Source organism: Corvus hawaiiensis, chromosome 4, assembly GCF_020740725.1.
Source record: "Corvus hawaiiensis isolate bCorHaw1 chromosome 4, bCorHaw1.pri.cur, whole genome shotgun sequence".
Taxonomy (NCBI): Eukaryota; Metazoa; Chordata; class Aves; order Passeriformes; family Corvidae; genus Corvus; species Corvus hawaiiensis.
Window position 1 is genome coordinate 55,589,249 of NC_063216.1, and position 17,463 is coordinate 55,606,711.

The 17,463-nt window shown below is 41.4% G+C and overlaps 2 protein-coding genes across 2 annotated transcripts in view; one reads left to right on the forward strand and one right to left on the reverse strand.

The window, feature by feature from the left end:
- Positions 1–8,471, forward strand: part of CFTR (CF transmembrane conductance regulator) — a 91,546-nt gene extending 83,075 nt beyond the window's left edge. Inside the window, exons 24-27 of the mRNA XM_048302426.1 lie at positions 1,973–2,062; positions 4,946–5,118; positions 5,452–5,557; positions 7,030–8,471. Of these exons, the coding sequence (XP_048158383.1) occupies positions 1,973–2,062; positions 4,946–5,118; positions 5,452–5,557; positions 7,030–7,236 (576 nt within the window). The 3' untranslated portion in view covers positions 7,237–8,471. The remainder of the gene's footprint in view (positions 1–1,972; positions 2,063–4,945; positions 5,119–5,451; positions 5,558–7,029) is intronic.
- Positions 8,472–13,427: 4,956 nt separating this feature from the next.
- Positions 13,428–17,463, reverse strand: part of CTTNBP2 (cortactin binding protein 2) — an 81,642-nt gene continuing 77,606 nt past the window's right edge. The window contains 2 exon segments of the mRNA XM_048300200.1: positions 13,428–14,864; positions 14,866–15,008. Coding sequence (XP_048156157.1) covers positions 14,762–14,864; positions 14,866–15,008 — 246 coding nt within the window. The 3' untranslated portion in view covers positions 13,428–14,761.

Sequence of the window (17,463 nt, forward strand, 5' to 3'; positions counted from 1 at the left end):
CTGGTTTCTTGAATTAGTTATTTCCTTCTCTTTTATGCCAAATAAGTTGGCAATGGCATACATATCTTAAACAAATTTATTAATTTAATTTATTTTCCTCTGCAATGTTTACACTTTTAATTAATCATAATTAAATTATTAATGTAAGTGTGTGTATAAATCACTTTGAAATCTGATGAAAGAATGCCAAGTTCCCAGGTTGGATAAGATGGAAACTGTGGTAGACAGGCCAAGGGCTGGGAAAGCACTTGCTAAGTGTATTCTCTCAGTTATTTTCTGCTGGTACAGCTAGTCCTTCACTTTTGGTAGTGTTTGACTACCAAGACTCCAGGAACTTACGTGGCTGTGAATCACTGGCATTTCAACTCATTTTCTCTAAATAAATACTTTGTTTAGAAAGACAGAAGAGAATAATTGTCTCAAATTTTTCCTCTTGGTATTTGTTGTGTGTGTACAAGGAAAGAGCAAGCAAATGGTAATATTTCTCAACAAGGCACTTAAATTCTTTGAGAGCAAGTTCTCCCTATTACAAACAGCAGGTGTACCTTACAGCATAGAAAAAAACGGTTTCTTAAGAGATGTTGTGCAGCCTCAGTGTCCCTTGAAGAATCTAATTTCCATCAGAATCTGACACACCCACCCCATGTAAAAAGAGATTAAACAAATATTTAATTCTGTCAGAGTCACTGCTTCTTGAGCTACAAAATGTGTATCTAAGGTATGATCGCCTAAATCTGCTTGTCTGAACTGATGGGGAAAGCAGAATGGAGTAGTAAGCTTCAGATCGAGAAGGGCATGTTGTCAGTGCCAGGAAATGTGCATCCTCCTCATCTCCTGAAGCGGAAGGCAGGCGAGGCAGGAGGGAGCAGGGGGCGAGCACAGCCCGCGGTGTCCGGCAGGGAAAGCTCGGAGCAGGGAGCGAGCACAGCCCGCGGGGTCCGGCAGGGAAAGCTCGGAGCAGGGAGCGAGCACAGCCCGCGGTGTCCGGCAGGGAAAGCTCGGAGCAGGGAGCGAGCACAGCCCGCGGGGTCCGGCAGGGAAAGCTCGGAGCAGGGAGCGAGCACAGCCCGCGGTGTCCGGCAGGGAAAGCTCGGAGCAGGGAGCGAGCACAGCCCGCGGGGTCCGGCAGGGAAAGCTCGGAGCAGGGGGCGAGCACAGCCCGCGGTGTCCGGCAGGGAAAGCTCGGAGCAGGGAGCGAGCACAGCCCGCGGGGTCCGGCAGGGAAAGCTCGGAGCAGGGAGCGAGCACAGCCCGCGGTGTCCGGCAGGGAAAGCTCGGAGCAGGGAGCGAGCACAGCCCGCGGGGTCCGGCAGGGAAAGCTCTAGCAGAGTGGGTTGTTGCCGCTGCAGTCATGAACCAGGTCGCGCTCTGTCACAGTTCAGTCATGCGACAGTGAGAGAGGGAAAGAACATCTTTTGAGATAGGACTGGGACATGGTGAAATGCCAGGGGACAGAATGATGCTGAGATGTGTATTTGGCTACAATTTATTAGAAAAAGAAATCCATTGATGAAAAATAACTGAGGACAATATCCCTGAATTTTAACAAATAAGCAATAGGGTTTTTTTCTCTCTAAACAAAACTGTGGAAACACACACTTTAGTTTGATTTTTTTTTTTTAATGTTTTAATATGTTTCACGTAGTCAAGAATCAAAAGTAGTTTTAAAAGATTTGTTTCAAAATGACAATACAGGAAATGTTTTATTCTGAAAACTGCTGAAATTTGGGGTTTGCTGGTTTTCAGACAATTTTGGCTATGATTTTATTAAGATAATTGACAAAACCTTAATATATAAGGGTTTTCAAAATCACTTTTTTGGAACAATATTTTTAAAAAAAATTAATAACCTGCAGTTAGCTCTATCTGGTAATTGCAGAAGCTTATTCTTTTCTCTATATACTTCACAATTTCTAATGTTTTATACAATGTTATCTATCTACCTGTGTCTGTATGTCTTTTTTTCTTGCAGAAAGTGTTCATATTTTCTGGAACTTTTCGGATGAATTTGGATCCTTATGGGCAGTGGAATGATGAAGAAATATGGAAAGTTGCAGAGGAGGTACAGCTGTTCTGTGTTATTTGTCTCCCTCTGGTGATGTGGTTACAGCCGGGTGCAGTGTAGGTCAAATGATTGTCATACTTTACATTTATGTAGAATCTTAGGAAACAAGTGCGGAGGAAAGGTCATACTGTGCTACAAACCATATAAATTACGTTTTATATAAATAGTTATTTCAATTCTCAGGCCAATGTGAAGCCAGCTGAGGGGAGCACTCTCTGGCAAGGCATTCAGGCTTTTGTGCTACTTGTGTCATGGAGCTTCCTCTGCCGTGGAAAATAAGAGTCATGGAATGTTAGATTTTCGAACCTGAAGGTTTTCTTCTAATATTCTGTTGAGGTTTCAGCAACATTTTTTTTTTTCCAATTCCCAAGCTTAGGGGCCAGATTCTGTTTCCATGTTGCACTGGTCCTGATGCCTTTTCCTGGTCTTAAAATCAAGAGGCATACACGGTTAGAAGGGGAAAAGGGATTTTACCTTGGTATTTATTTTAAGGATCCTTAGCTACACTACGTCCAGGTCAAATGCATCGAAATGTACCCTTCCAAATGTCCCCCCCCCAAAAGACCTGGTATAACATTATAGGTTTTACTAATTAGCATATCTATCAAAGATTCCCCAATGAGAGGCTCGAGTGAGACCCCCTCCCCAAGGAACCTTCCTCTGGATGGTTCTTAGTTTACAGAATGTGTTCTGGAGAGGACCTTGGGGTCTGGGGCACACTGATCCCTAGCTATGAAGCTTCTAAAATGTTTAGTCTCTCAGCTTGACAAACAAGTCCAAGAATGTAGGCAAAAAGCACTAAGAATACAGAAGTTGTAAAAAGGTATAACAGGGGTATGAAAGAAAAGGCAAAAAATCATCATGGCATCAGTCCCACACACTGCAATTGTCAGGTGCCACCTCTTGGCTCTGACAGTGCTTCATGGGTTGTGGAAGTGTCCATAATTCCCAGGAAAAGTCAGGGGAGCATTACAGGAGGGAAAAGGCCGCAGCCTAGAAAGTGGATACCTTTTTCCAAGGCACAGATGACCTAATTAATACAGACCTAACCATGAATTGGTGCCATTTTCCTTTTTCGTTGCAAATCTCAAGTATCAAAAAATGCTTACAGGTGTGGGACTTAATCTGAAAGCTTCCTCCTTTCCTATCCAGGATGTTAACTCTGTCTCTGCTTGGTTTCTTGGGTTTTTATAATTTCTTCCCTACATTTGGAAAAGAGGAAAGTAGACGTGTTCTGTGAGTAATTTACTGCCAATATCATGATATTTTTGTTCAGATGGTTTGACAGCAGCTTTTCAGACAGTCCTAGCAGAGACAATAGCGTGCTTAGTGCAGTGTGCTCAGTGCTGTTTCTCTGCTTCTCTGGGACTCAGGAAAAAATTGAGTGTGGATCAATATCCCCTTTCTTGAAGAAGATAAGCTCTCCTGCTTTGGAGGACTGTTTCCAGTGTGTGTTTGAATTGAGCTTGGGATTTTGAAAAGCTAAACCTCATTTACAATGGCATGAAAAAAATTTTACTTTGAAATGTTTATCATTAAGGAGTTTGGCAAATCCATACGTGATACTGAGGTTTTCATTGTGCAGGCAAGAATGCAAAGCAAATAGAAAAAAGAAAGTGCTGTAATGCTTTTTACTAGGAGTGATTGGATTGTTTACCAAGTTCATGCTCTTGAAGTCTGGCTCGGCAGTGGCAGTGAGTCAGTGTAACTTTGGGAGCACGGCACAGACATTGTCTGTCAGCTTATTCCAGATCCATGTTGACTGCTGAGGATTTAGAGGATCCTCCTGAGATCAGCATCAGCTTTTTATGCTCCTTGCAATCAACTGCAGAGGACAAGGCCTTATCTGATGTTTCATTTTTTATTGCCCACATATTTCAGCACCTGGATCTGTCAGACTTATGTCAACTTGTGAGCCTAAGTCTTACTCCTGCAGTCAGCTGTCTGAGCCCTACAGGTACATGGAGACACCTTGTGCAGTTGTAAGAAGAAAGCACATTTTCAAGCCATTAAATGCAAAATTTCATGAAGGACACAATGTGTGTTCAAAAGAGAAGCGAGGAACAAAACACTGACCTTTATTTGCTTACAGATTAAAGCACGAGCTCTTCAGAAACACAACAGATATATCCATACACCACAGTTTAATATGGTTTCCATGTAAAGTGGAAACACAAAGTAGGAATTCAAATTTTTTGTTTTCCGTGAATGCAAATTAGTTGCAGATCAATAATATTTAAAAAATCCAAGGGAGGTGGCCTTCATAAATTTCTGGGATTTCAGTACATTTTTATAGTGTTTTATAGAGCCATGCAACTCACATATATTTCCTAGTTCTCATATTTTGTGAAAATGTCTCTCTGAACTCTGGTGATAAGGCCAAGGAGCACAGTTGGTTTGGATCTGTGCAAGATGGAAAGCTTTGCTTTGGGGTGTAAATCTCCCAATGAGAGTAAACAGGAGCACTGGAAGAAACAGTCAGAAAATATCTCCTGGGCTGGACTCTGGTTTCTGGTCCAAAGTCAGCAGCTTCACATGGCATGGGCACCCCTCTAAACTCTTTGTCACCAGTGCCGGAGGGAAGCCCCTCGTGCCATTAGTTTAACCAAAGTGCACAAGGCCTTTGGGGCAGCGAAAGGACCACATGGAAACACTGTCAGAGCTATAGAGACAGTGGCCATGGTGAGCAGGGTTATTTTCTCTGTTGCTATAATGTCACATATAAATTTTCGTCATTGCTTTTTAAACTCCTAGCAACCAAAGAAGCCTGTTTTCCTTTCAAAAATCACTTTCCTTAGCATTTACAATGATGTAAATGACTGCTGCAGTCAGCAGTAATTATATCTTGCCAGTTTTTCATGTCCTTTTTTTCTCCGGCAGGTTGGGCTGAAGTCTGTAATAGAGCAATTTCCAGGCAAGCTTGATTTTGTTCTTGTGGATGGAGGCTGTGTCCTCAGTCATGGCCACAAACAGCTGATGTGCCTCGCCCGGTCAGTTCTCAGCAAAGCTAAGATCTTGCTGCTCGATGAACCAAGTGCTCACCTGGATCCTGTGTATGTTTTATTCATTTGTTCTGTTTTCTAATATGAAGTAAGAAAACCTGTGAGGCAGCACCATCTAAAGAGACCTTTTGTAACTTCCCTGGCCTGTTACTAAACCTGATTTCAGTAATGTATGTTGGTAGTTCTGCATGGAGGACCAGGGAAGCCTGGTTACAACCTTAGCTCTATGGCTGATAGGTATTTTCGCAGCAGAGGTGCAGCTGAGGCACCTCAGAGCTGTGTCCCTGAGCGTGAGCTCTGCGACACACAGCCAGGCTGTTACACACTGTGTAGTTATAAGCATGCACATTGCAGTCTGAATGCCAATGTTTGTTTGCCCTTCAGAACTTCCCAAGTGATCAGGAAGACCCTGAAGCATGCGTTTGCCAACTGCACGGTGATACTCTCCGAGCACAGGCTGGAGGCGATGCTGGAGTGCCAGAGATTCTTGGTGAGCGTTTCTCATAGGCTCGTTTACTGTTGTCTCCCTGCATTTGATGAACATGCAGAACAGACCAAGTGGAAATGATGATGTTTTCTGGATTGATGGTGATCATTCAGGGAAGTTGAGCAACCTACCCACTGGCAGAACAGCAACAGGCTCCTGTTTGCTCTTTCACCTGAGCTGTCACAGACATCTGTGTTCAGATGGGCTGGGTCTTGCTCTGGAGAAGCAAGAAAGGAAGTTTCAACCAGAAGGAAAGTTGTGTAGGTTATCCAGCTGCTGATCCAGGTGCCTTATATTTTTGATTGGCTCAGGAGATCCAGAAAAATCTCATCATCTCACAGAGCTTTACAATTGCAAATGCAGAATCGGCTGCACTTGAGCAATAGGAGGCTGCCTGGGGAAGAGGGGTTTCCTAATATGTGATGATCAGAATTGCTGATTTCTTTCAACTAGCCATGTAAATATTCCTTTCATGTTTAATCACAGGGACAAATTACTGCAGTCCTGGGATATTTCCTTTGTTGTATAGAAATGGTTAGTAAAGAAAAGACAAGTTATGTAAATTGTTCTTAAAAACGAGGTTCTTCCCTCTGTATTTTCTTCACTCTTCTATAAGATGGCATCTAAATTTTATTAGCAGAGTGAAACACTCTGGTTTTCCATGTCTATTTGATTGGGTGCATTAGTATGGCAGGAGGAATGCTACCTGAAGTTAAAGCAGGCTAGTCAGTAGGCAGGTTGTGCAACCTTTTGGATGTGCTGCTCCTCTGTGTGTGCTGGACTCAGCCTTGCTCCCAGCCACTGTGGCAGCAGAGCCCTAGCAGGCAGGCAGCCTCTGCCCTGAAAAGGCTTCCCACCCTCCAGAGCACATTTTAGCAACAGAGATTCAAAAAGTTCTCTCCTGTCAGACCTGTGCTCTTACCCAAAATGTGCTGTCACTGCAGTGCCAGCGAAGGAGCCTGATTTTAATTTGTCTCCTGCCTGACAGGGGAGACTGGCAGAGCCTTACAGGGCAAACCTGTTGTCTCCTTCAAACAGAGGTGAGCAGTGCTTCCTTGTTTGAAGAAAGCAAAGAAAGCCTGGCGCCTTACTGGCAGCCTTCTCCCTCTGCTTGCGATAGAACAGTTAACGCTTTCTTAACTGAGCAGTTCAGCAGTGCCAGGGAAATGCCACGGTACTGGGAGTCTTCAGCAAAGGGACTCAGAGGTAAAACCAAGTCACAAGGAGAAACCAGCCAGTCCAGTGGTGTTTTGTAATTTGGGCAATAGGCACCTTTTCCACATATTCAAATTTTAATGTATGTTTTTGTAGTCGTAATTAGAAATTGCAAACTAGAAATTAGAAATTGTAAATTGGGCTTTTTCTATTAGAAGATGTTTGCCATGTCTTCATGTCTCTTCCCTGCTCCATTAGTTGCATTAGCTGAATTCTGTCAGCACCTCCACTGCTCATCTAAAGGTGTGATGTTTCTCCAGGTAATCGAGGACAATAAATTGCGGCAGTACGAATCCATCCAGAAGCTGCTGAACGAGAAGAGCTCCTTCAGACAGGCCATCAGTCACGCCGAGCGCCTTAAACTACTCCCAGCACACCACAGAAACTCCAGCAAACGCAAACCCCGACCCCAAATCACTGCCTTGCAGGAGGAGACGGAGGAAGAAGTGCAGGAGACAAGGCTGTGAGATGCTGTGTGGAGACCCTCTTTGTGGAGTGAATGGTCAGCAGTGCCCCATGATGACAGGACCAGCACTTCTGAACCTCAGCCATGGACAAATTCAGCCTTGCAGGAGGTGTTCACTGCAGCGACCACATGAGCATGTGGGAATTTCTTCCCTTCTGTGATTAATCATGTGTAAGTTAGTACATTCTTTGAGGTTTTGCCACTTATAGTGGTGAAACCAGATTTCCTTTGAAAAGCTGCTCTGATTGGATGCAAACACAATAGTAAGCAGAAGTAACCTGTCTAGCCTCACATAATTGTTTCAGAAAACTTTTAGAAATGTTCTTGCTGGGGTGAGAGGACTAGACAGCAGGAAAAATGTGAAAAAAATAATCAAACCTGGATGGAAAATAGAAAAATCCGTATGTAAAAACCTTCTTTGGATACACTTCCTGCAAATGAATTAAGGGACAATATCAGCAAAATGCACAGAAAACTTCCTCCTCTTTGTTTTCCATGCAGCAACAGTAATTTCAGCTTAGCAGGAAAGGCCAAATGCCACGTGTGTAGGTGAAAATGAAGGAAGAGAGGATATTGACTTGGAAGCCAATCAACATCCGTCATATCTCCACAGTTAAGGGAGAATTGATATTTCCTCTTAAAACCTAGGCAACTGTCAACCTGACCCTGCACACACTCACAGTGGGATGAGTGCAGGCTGACATCAGTATCTAGCAAAAGGTAGGACTCCTGGCAGTGGACCTGTAATAGTCTGCATAGGTCTGGCATCTTTACATGCTTTTTACTTTGGCCTAACAACAACAACAACAACAACAACAAAACCAAAAAAACCCAGAAAAACAACCCAACAAAAAAACCCAACCTCTCAGAAGTAGACTTTAATAATGAAATTAATTTTTATACTCTTCTAGTTTGCAGTTTTATTATGGAACTGAATGTTCTCTAGGATATTTTATTTATTTTAATATTGTTGCAAACTTTTGCTAAGGAAATTATGTATTTTAAGAGTGATTACGTACTATGAAGAAAAATATATTTGTACAAAAAGTTTTATATTTGGAATGTTGCAGGGAGATTTTGCTACTAGTCTTTGATGTCTCATTATGCTAGAGCTGTTGAAAACGAGGGCAGCCCCAGAGTTTGGCCAGGTACTGTCCAATGCTGTCTTTGTACACCAAAGTATTCTAGTGATACAGGTGTTTTAGATTATTTTTTTCTTTAAATAAATTTTTAAAAGGAGAAACTGCCTGTATGACGCATTATAACATTCCCCCCAACGGAAGTCACTGTGGACCGATTCTGCTACTTCCACTTCAGTCATTGCTGCCTGTCAAAAACACGGGCATAATTTTTAATAACTGCTTTCTGTTCTTTACAAACGCTGTGGGTAAAACGGGCTCTCGGGGCTGGCTCGGGCCGGCCGGGCGGCACTAGGTGGTGCTGCGGGGCTCAAACGCTGCGGCGCGGGTTGTGCTAAGCCCTGGGTCCCTCTCACCGCCCGTGCCCTACAGCTGCGAAGGGCAGCACAGGCAAGGCTTGGACTAAACTCTTTCAGGCGTCCTGGAGCAAGAGCTGGAGCTGCGCCGCTGTCCTGGGCTGCCTCCGGCTGGGCGCTGGTGCTGCTCAAGGTGCCCCTGGGTCCGGCTGAGCCCGCGGGGACTGGAGCTCGCTCTGGAGCTGCTCACTCTACATCACTCTTGTTTCCTTCTAGCTCTGTTCCCCATTGCATACTTTCTGGCCTTCATTACACATTCCCTCTGCAAAGATTTGTTGGTGGTTTTTTGCCTGCCCTGTCCCTCATACTGTACTTTTATGCTTGTTTTATCTTCTAGCACTTACCTGGATCTCTTTCCTTTCTTTCTGCGAGGACACCTCCTTATATGCTGCCTGATCTTCTCCACAAAGCAATGCCTCTTGCTCACAGAGCATTCTGGATACCCTTGGGTCTCAATTTTGCCATGTCACTGTTTCTTTGCCACTAAGCTCTGCTGGCTTTATAACAATGGAAAACCAGCTGTGTTTTGGGGTAGCTTTGATTCACTTTTGAATCCCATCTCCACTCCCCTTATCCCCTCAAACTGTTCACCTCACACTATTTGTCCCTTTTCTCACGTAGTCAGCTCTCCATTTGTACAGATCTTTACAGAGGATATGGCTAAGCCTGGCCGGGAGGCCCAGGCTGCTGCAGTGTCGCCAAGTCCGAGGAGGCGTGCCAAGGATTGCTCTTTGTCAGGATGTTACTCAGAGTTACAGCAGACACACCAAGTGGGGGAGTTTATTATCTAAATAAACAAGATGATCAGAAAGATCAGCAGAAAAGAACCACTGTGCCATTAGAACCAGCGCATGCTTCAGAGCTTGCACAACTAATTGTTCATGTTTTGTGTCACTGCCGGAGTTAGGAGGTGGTAGGTAAGCTGGACTCAGCAGACAAGGACACATTTCAGGAAAGAAAAGGTGGATACAGCAGGAGCATGTAGTAGATGGGACATGTGGAAGCTGCTGATACAAACACTCAGAAGGAGGACTTCGAAGGAAAAAGTAAATCAGTTGACTGATTGCCCCCACCCTGGACTACAACACTCACCGACACAGCTTCTGCCATCAGTGCCCAGCTACCACCATCACACTGCCTGTCCTAAAGAGCCCAGGCAAGATACTGCCCTCTGAGGGCAACTGAGAGAAGAGTGTGCTATTTCTTTCAGCTCCAAACCACTGCTTCAGCTCCTTTGGAGTTCAGGCTGGAACAGGAGGTAAGTTAGTTCCAGCCTGCATGAGGAGGACACAGCCTCTCCTTCCCAACAAAGCTTGAGAAGAGCACGTTACCTTCTAGGATAAGTGTTCTTGTACTTGCTGTCAGGGGGTGACAGCTCCCACGGATGTTTGCCTGAAACTAAGCTGGGAAGTTGCACATGCTGTTCGTGATGGAAAATGGAGCACAAGAGGAAAGGGAAAAAATAAAAAAGAAGAAAATGAGGCCATAAACAGTGGAAGAACAAACAATGACCTTCATAAACACAGGCTGAGCATTATTTAAGGGAATTTTTCTTCTCATGTGCTTTGCTTTGCATGCATTTGATAAAACAAAACAGATAGAGAAACCACTCCTACCAGAGCACTTTGTCATTAAAACCACCTATATGGAAATGTGGGTGTGTACAACATACAGCCAAAGAGAAGAGTATGCTGACTTTAATACTTCATGTGGAGATTTAATTTTGCTAGGAAGAGACCAAAAAGACAAAGTTGGAAAGAGATTCTGTAGCTGTCCTTAAGTACAGTGGAGAAGGGTGGCCACACTGCTAGTACAGCACTGAGAAGCTCTTGGGAGAGCAAAGGCTAAGCAAGGATTGCCTAAACAAACTTGAACTATGCACACTTACCCATTTTCATAAATCTTACATACAAAATAACTACACAGCTTGATAATCATCATTAGCGGGAACTGCCTCAGTACCTCGTCAAACAAGCCCGCTATTCCAACAAACTTTGCTTTCACAGCTGCTTAAATGGTGTCTTACCAGCTGTGCTTTATTCATTAAATACCCATTTCTAAAGTCTTTCTTAAAATCCACCTCCTCCAGTTCCATAAGGCTCAAATCCCTCAGCCTGTTACACCAGAGCTGCTAAACACCTGATAGCCTCTACACTTCTTGAATTCTATCTACCCTATTTAAGCAACAGGCTTAAGTTATTTCTTAATAACTTAAGGCCTTTTAAAGCATTTCCCCATATTAATTCTGAATTAGTGTTAATTGCTAGAAGTAATTTCAGAACTACGTAATTTGTTGCATTTTATTTACCTAAAAAGTGTTCTGGTCATTATTTTTTCCTCATTTTTCTATTACAGGTTTAGTATTTTAGCTCTACAATTACTTGGCTATGATTTAACATCTGGAAAAAAACCCCACACCACTTTAGACTGATGTGTAATTGTTCATTAATGGACCGTTAGTTGCTGCCTAAAAACATCTTGCAAATTAGGCAATGCAATGCAATACAGTAATACATTTATTTTATAAACCCCCACATTCTCCAAAACCAATTTCCTGTTCATAGGATAAACAATATTTATACTAAGTTAATTCCCCAGAGCTCATTTCAACCTCAAAATACAACCCTTGTAAAATGCAACCAGAGGTTTGAGTGATGCTACAGCCCAGTACAACCATACCTTGTGCCCCTTAAAGTCACTTTGACTTCAAGTTTCTGAAGAACAGCCCACTTTGTAACTCTAAAGTCTCTTAACTATGGTTTGACCATCATAAACATCACTTTAGCCAGATACAACCAAGAAAGCAATCCTTCCTCCTTTCTGCAAGCATTTTGACCACCAGAGGCTGTTTTGTTTCTCCAGTTTTACTGGAAAGCTGGAGGGTTTTGATGTATTTTGTAACTCACTTGAGCTGTATTATAGGAAGTTGCACCTCAGGCCTGCTGGTTTTGCTGTTGCTGATGAATGCTGCTGCCTTTGTTGGAGTAGATTTCTTCATGCTTTTAGTTTTGGAGTTCATGCTCAGTAACCCAAAACCAAAAGCAAATATTATCTGATGGATTCAGACATTTGCTTAAGGAACATATTCCATGTTCTTGTCAAGAAATAAGAACCATAGGAGAGATGCTGAAAGCTTTTATTTTCAGAACTGGCTTGAAGTAGAGAGCTGGAATGTTTAGTACTTACCAAAGTTGGTGGATGAGAAGTATCTTTCATGTTTCTCTGGCTGAAGACATTGAGATGTGTATAAAGAATCTAGTGTAGTCAGATGAAGGCTAAATTAAAAGTCTTTCACTGCCTGTGGATGGATTCAACCTTAGAAGCTTCCCTGTACTTTCTGAGATACTCCTCCAAGGAGACAGGGTCGCTCTCTCTCTCCACTTACCTCTTTTAAGGCTATGGGGTAATAGCCAGGAGCAGATGCAGCGCAGATAGGCATGGCCCACCACAGCACACATCAATCCTCTCTGCTTGAGACACAGGAAGCAAAGAGAAAGGATTTTTGCCATTACTAACCCAAAGTGAGAGCAGCTGGTATGACAAATCACACATGAGGAGTGCTGAAGACACAGTGAAACCCTGAGCTCATGAACAGAGCCTGGCCTTGCTTCAGCACAACCTATCACAAATCAAGTGATAAGCCAGCAGAGAAGTCAGCATGTTCACAAGCAAACTGTGTTATGGTTATGTGGTGTTGACTGTTTGAGGGCCTAACAAGAGAGATTAGCACTTATTGCAGAAGAGAAGAACTAATTAGAAGATCTGCAAGATACTGTATGATTAAAGCTGCATGGAGATCACAGACTGTTGAAGTAACAGACAGACAAACAAAATGACAGCAGACACAAGTCAAACAGGTAAAAGATGCAGATGGAGAGTTTAGGACAGCAGGCTGAAAAGGAAGCATAATGAGGGCATTGAAAGGCAATGCTAAATTTAGCAAGAGATCTAACTTTCACACCATGATCAAAGTTACTCTGTCCTCCGCAGATTTTCACGCACAGTACAGTACTGATTAGTTTTCATTCTCACAGACAATATACAGTTTTAAAATATGTCTCAAAACATGCTTTAGGACACTCTGCCCAGTATCTTCCCACAGAGAAGCACACTGCTAACTCTTGATCTAAATGAGAGCTGACATTTCCAATGTGTATTTTAAATGCAGAACAAACCTAGCTTAGAAGCATGTCAGGATTTTTCTTTTCTTATAGCTCTTAGGAAAAAAAAGTTATTATAAATTCTGATGTTGAAATTCATGTGATCTCTACAAACAGTCTTCCACTTGTGTTCCTCATTGCTATGAAATCCATACCTGAGATTCTCACACAAGCTACCAGACTGCTGCTCACTGCTTCAGCACATCAGGGATTCTACTTGCTGAGACTCACTGCTCTGACCTGCAGTGCTTTGCAGCTGACTCATTCTGCTAAGAACCACCAGCAAAAGCAGCATCCATTTTTCAGCACAAAAATGAATAAAAAAATAAAAGTAAAAAACAGTCTCTAGAGAAATGATCTGTATTTGGTTACACATTACTATCACACAGCAAACGGAAGTCTTAGTGAAACAGCAATTGCCAAAAAACAAGGTACTTTGTAAATATATTGTGCAGGAAATGATTTCAGGAATAAGCTTCTAATATTTCATCTCTATAGAGATAACACACACACAAACTAAGAGACAGAAAGACAATATGCCATACAAAAATTTTATTGACATGAGTCTGGGATGACTGTTTTACATACAAAGGCAAAGCATTAGGAAACAGTTAATCCTTTCCTCCTCCGGGCTTAATTTGAGAAAAATGCTCCTTTGGAAATTAGAGGCATGACCATGTCATTGTTCAAGTTCTCCAAACCATCTCCCACTAACCAGCAGAAGGCAGCTAAGTCTGATCTCAAGAAAAATCTGTGCTTTTCCCTGCCTAACAGGTGAGCTATCTCGACAGCGCACATTTCCATGTTCCTAAAATTTACAAGGATGTAACTGCAACTACTGTAGAAAGAGGTTGGGGAAATACGCCCTGCATAGAATCTCCCTCATGGGAACATGATCTACCTCAGTAGTGGAGAGAAAAATGACAACGAGTTAATTTTAACTGCAACTCAAGTATCATTTTACAGCAATTACATCTTAAATCCACAACAGAAATTGATAATTACATAGTAACTCATTGCTACTACATTATGTTGGATAATACCGTAGTTAAGCTTTTGCTCAAATTCCTTTTCAGTCAAATCTGTTTCTGTAAAACACTGTTATTTCTCAGATGCTTTTAAAACACTAATGAAGCATATAAAATTTTTACAGTATACAAGAAAAACTAAGTTAATAAATGATCACATTTTCTTCAATTCTATCAAAGAGCAAGAGTCTGAGAAAAATAACTTTTGTTGCATTTTAATTTCTCAATCTCTTTCCTTTTTTAAAAGATGAAAGTTATAAAAGAAATTCATTACATTTTAGATGAAGAGAAGCTTGAGAAAAACAAAATCACAATTCAGCAGGCAGATGATGATGAAATCAAAGTATTTAATATGGCTTGTAGCTGAAAGTAATCGATCTGCAATTCTAAACATTTCAGTTATTGCCACATTCACTAATTTTTCATTAAGTGAAGATAAAACATGTCTTTAAAATGCATGAACAACAGCTTTAAGCCATTGTTGTATATATTGTGCAACTCATCTGAATGCAGGTTAACATGTGAACTTAATAGAATATATTTATGTACAGTATATACACAAACAGAATCCTGTGGTAGGTACCCCTGAATATTATCATTTAAATAGTAATTTTCATAATAAAAGAAGAAAAAACCCAACCATCTATGGAGAGGCAAAATGCGCATTTCTGAAGTGTAAATCAATATAATTTCCAGCTGATGTACATAGAAATAAAACTGTGGTCCTGTACAAACTTTATATTACAGGGTAACAGTTTGTTTTTAAAAAACATTTACATATTTAAGTACTTGTTCTTTGCAATAGAGATTATATGAACACAGAAAATTGTAAGATAGGCAGGTTTACTTATTGGATTTTTCTATTTGTTCATTTTTGTGCAAATTCCAAATCTCTCTTTTTGTGTTATTATCTGCCTCTATTTGCCTTGTATTACTGCTGCTGCTTTTTTTTAGTATTCTGAGAAGGCTGGGTGACTTTACTTCTAGGAACAGGAAGAAAAGATTTAACTCTTGAAACACCCAACTCTGTCTTTGATTTACTGTTGCTGCTTTCCACAGTTCGACTGCTGCTGAGAGGATGCATTCCATCCTAGAAAGGAAAACAAAGCATTTTGTGTATAAATAAGTATCACTGTTTGACATGAAAAACAACCAACCAACCAACCAACCCAACCAGCTCCATGGAACTCTTGTTATTTACAATCTTTTGCAGTTTAGTATGAGAGTTTCTTACTATTTGGTGACCAAACCATGGGTCATTTTTGCTTCTTTGACTGAAAGGAAACATCGGCATCATCATCATCTTAAAATACCAAAATAAGGCAATGAGGCTTTTGCATTGCCATTGAAAAAAACTTAAACTTGAGTCTCAGATGTCTCAACTTCAGGACTTCCAAAAAAAAAAGTATATGCTCTTTCTTTTATTGCTGTGGAAAAATGACAACTGCAGCCACAGTTAAAAGGGAAAAATGGAAATTTATAGTTACAAGCAAAAAATCAGGTTCATGGCTTGAATAAAAATATTCAATTTTTTTGTACCATCAAGGCCATAAATAAGAACAAAATACTCATGAGAAAAATAATACTTCAAGAATGGAACTTGAAATGTTAGTTACATTTTAATCCATAATCATACAAATTGTTTTCTTAAAATTAGATTGTCTGGGGCTGATTCATAATGGTGGTATATCCCATAGCCATCTGTGCCCAAAAGTCATTAGTGTACCTTGAAGGTTCCACAGCCGGGAATCTTTGTGTGTGTGTGTGTGTGTGTGTGTGTGTGTGAATTTGCTTTGGAAGCTGCGTGTGCAGTCTCTGTCCCACTCCCCGCGATTCAGGAATTGGAGGCTCCGTGCCGGCACAAAAGGGCAGCGAAGCCTGCCCTGGTTCAAGCCACCGTTAGCCACATCTAGCCAAGAGGATCCAGTCCAGCTGCCCCATCTGGCCTGCCCCTGCCTCTAAGGAGACAAATTTTCTCTGGGTTTCCAGCCGCCTGGATCCAAAGAACTCCAGTCAGAGCTCCAGCCATCAGGAGACAAGCCAAGTGAGAGATTAAGAGAACGGAGCAGGGGCAGCGGGGAAAAGTCTGGCATCATTTTTCCCTTTGTCTTTCAACCCACGTGAAAATCCAGGACACCATCTTGGGGGGTGTGCCCAGCAATTTCTGTTCTGGGTCTCTCTTTTCGTTTTGGGGAGTCCACAGGATTGAGCAGTTTTGCATCTGGTGGTTATTTGCTGTTGTTTCTGACTGTTACTGTTCTGCTTGTTAGTAAAAGGTTATTTGTTCACTTAATCCACTTGTATTCATTCCTTATTTGGAACCCTAAGGGAGATAGCTAGACAGAGAGGCTTCTCCTTTGAATTGTCATAAACCAAGACAGTGTCTCAAAGTACTTATGCTAAGAGGCTACATTCTTTAAAACTGGACATATTCACCCTTGCCAAACCTAGATATCTGAAGTGCCAAAATCAGGTACACTGTCAATTTTGTTCATCTATAGTCAAGAAGAAAGAGGTTAGTTAGGCCCTGACTAACACAGATCTTTTATGAGAGAACGGAGAAATTGGATCTTGTCTGTTACCATCAGCTGAATCCAGATCCCCCCTCTGGGCAGCAATATTAAAAAGTTCATTTTCACCATCAGCTACTGCTTTTCACATAAACAGTAGGAACATGAAAACACTGTTCATCATGGATCCTTATTAGTCCCTTAATTCCATCAATTTGTTTGCATCCTGGATCAAAGGTTTTGCTTTGCCTTTCTCCTTCAAATACTTGCAAGCATTTTTTCTTACAGCCAATTGAAAGAATAGTTAATTATGGGTATGCTACCCTTTTAAGTAATTTGTCTCATTACCATTGATAAGATCTCCTCTGCTCATGCAGTATTGCTTTTGTTACCTAGAGGACTCTCTTCACTTTCAGAAAAAGGATGCTTTTCTGATCTCAAACCCTTCATTTCACCAGTTCTTGCTGATTCGTAAGTTCATCATTGTTACAATTGCCTCTAAAAGTTTGACTTCTGCTTCCAAAAGAGTGTGCTCTTCTAAATTTTTGATATATTTGTTTTAATAATGACTAAATCTAGCAATAAAACTTGTCACTCTATTAGACCTCTTTCCCCTCTAGCAGAAGGTTGGGTTACGTTTCCCTCATTTTGGACAACATTTCCCCCCCAAAATAATTTTTTTTTTAATTCTGTATGTAATCTTTTGACCAAGTTTTTCAAAAACCTCCCAAGTACCTAAGCTTGTCTAGTCAATATAAGCTTGCAAGTCAATATAATAATGCCTTGTGTTGTTAGTAGGAATTTTTAAAGAGAAAAAATCACTAGGAAAAATGTACAGTAGGAACTGGTAGGTCAGCTGACTTAGCCAATTATCCAGGCATCACTACTATGTGAAGCTCTGATTTGGGATGCCTGAAAATGTGTTTAGAGAGCTATTTGAAAGGAGTACACCTACTTGTGGATCTGCAAGGTTAAAATTATTTCTTTTAGTGGAGACTGTTCTATGGATTTTAAGTAAAATTACAGAAAGTATTC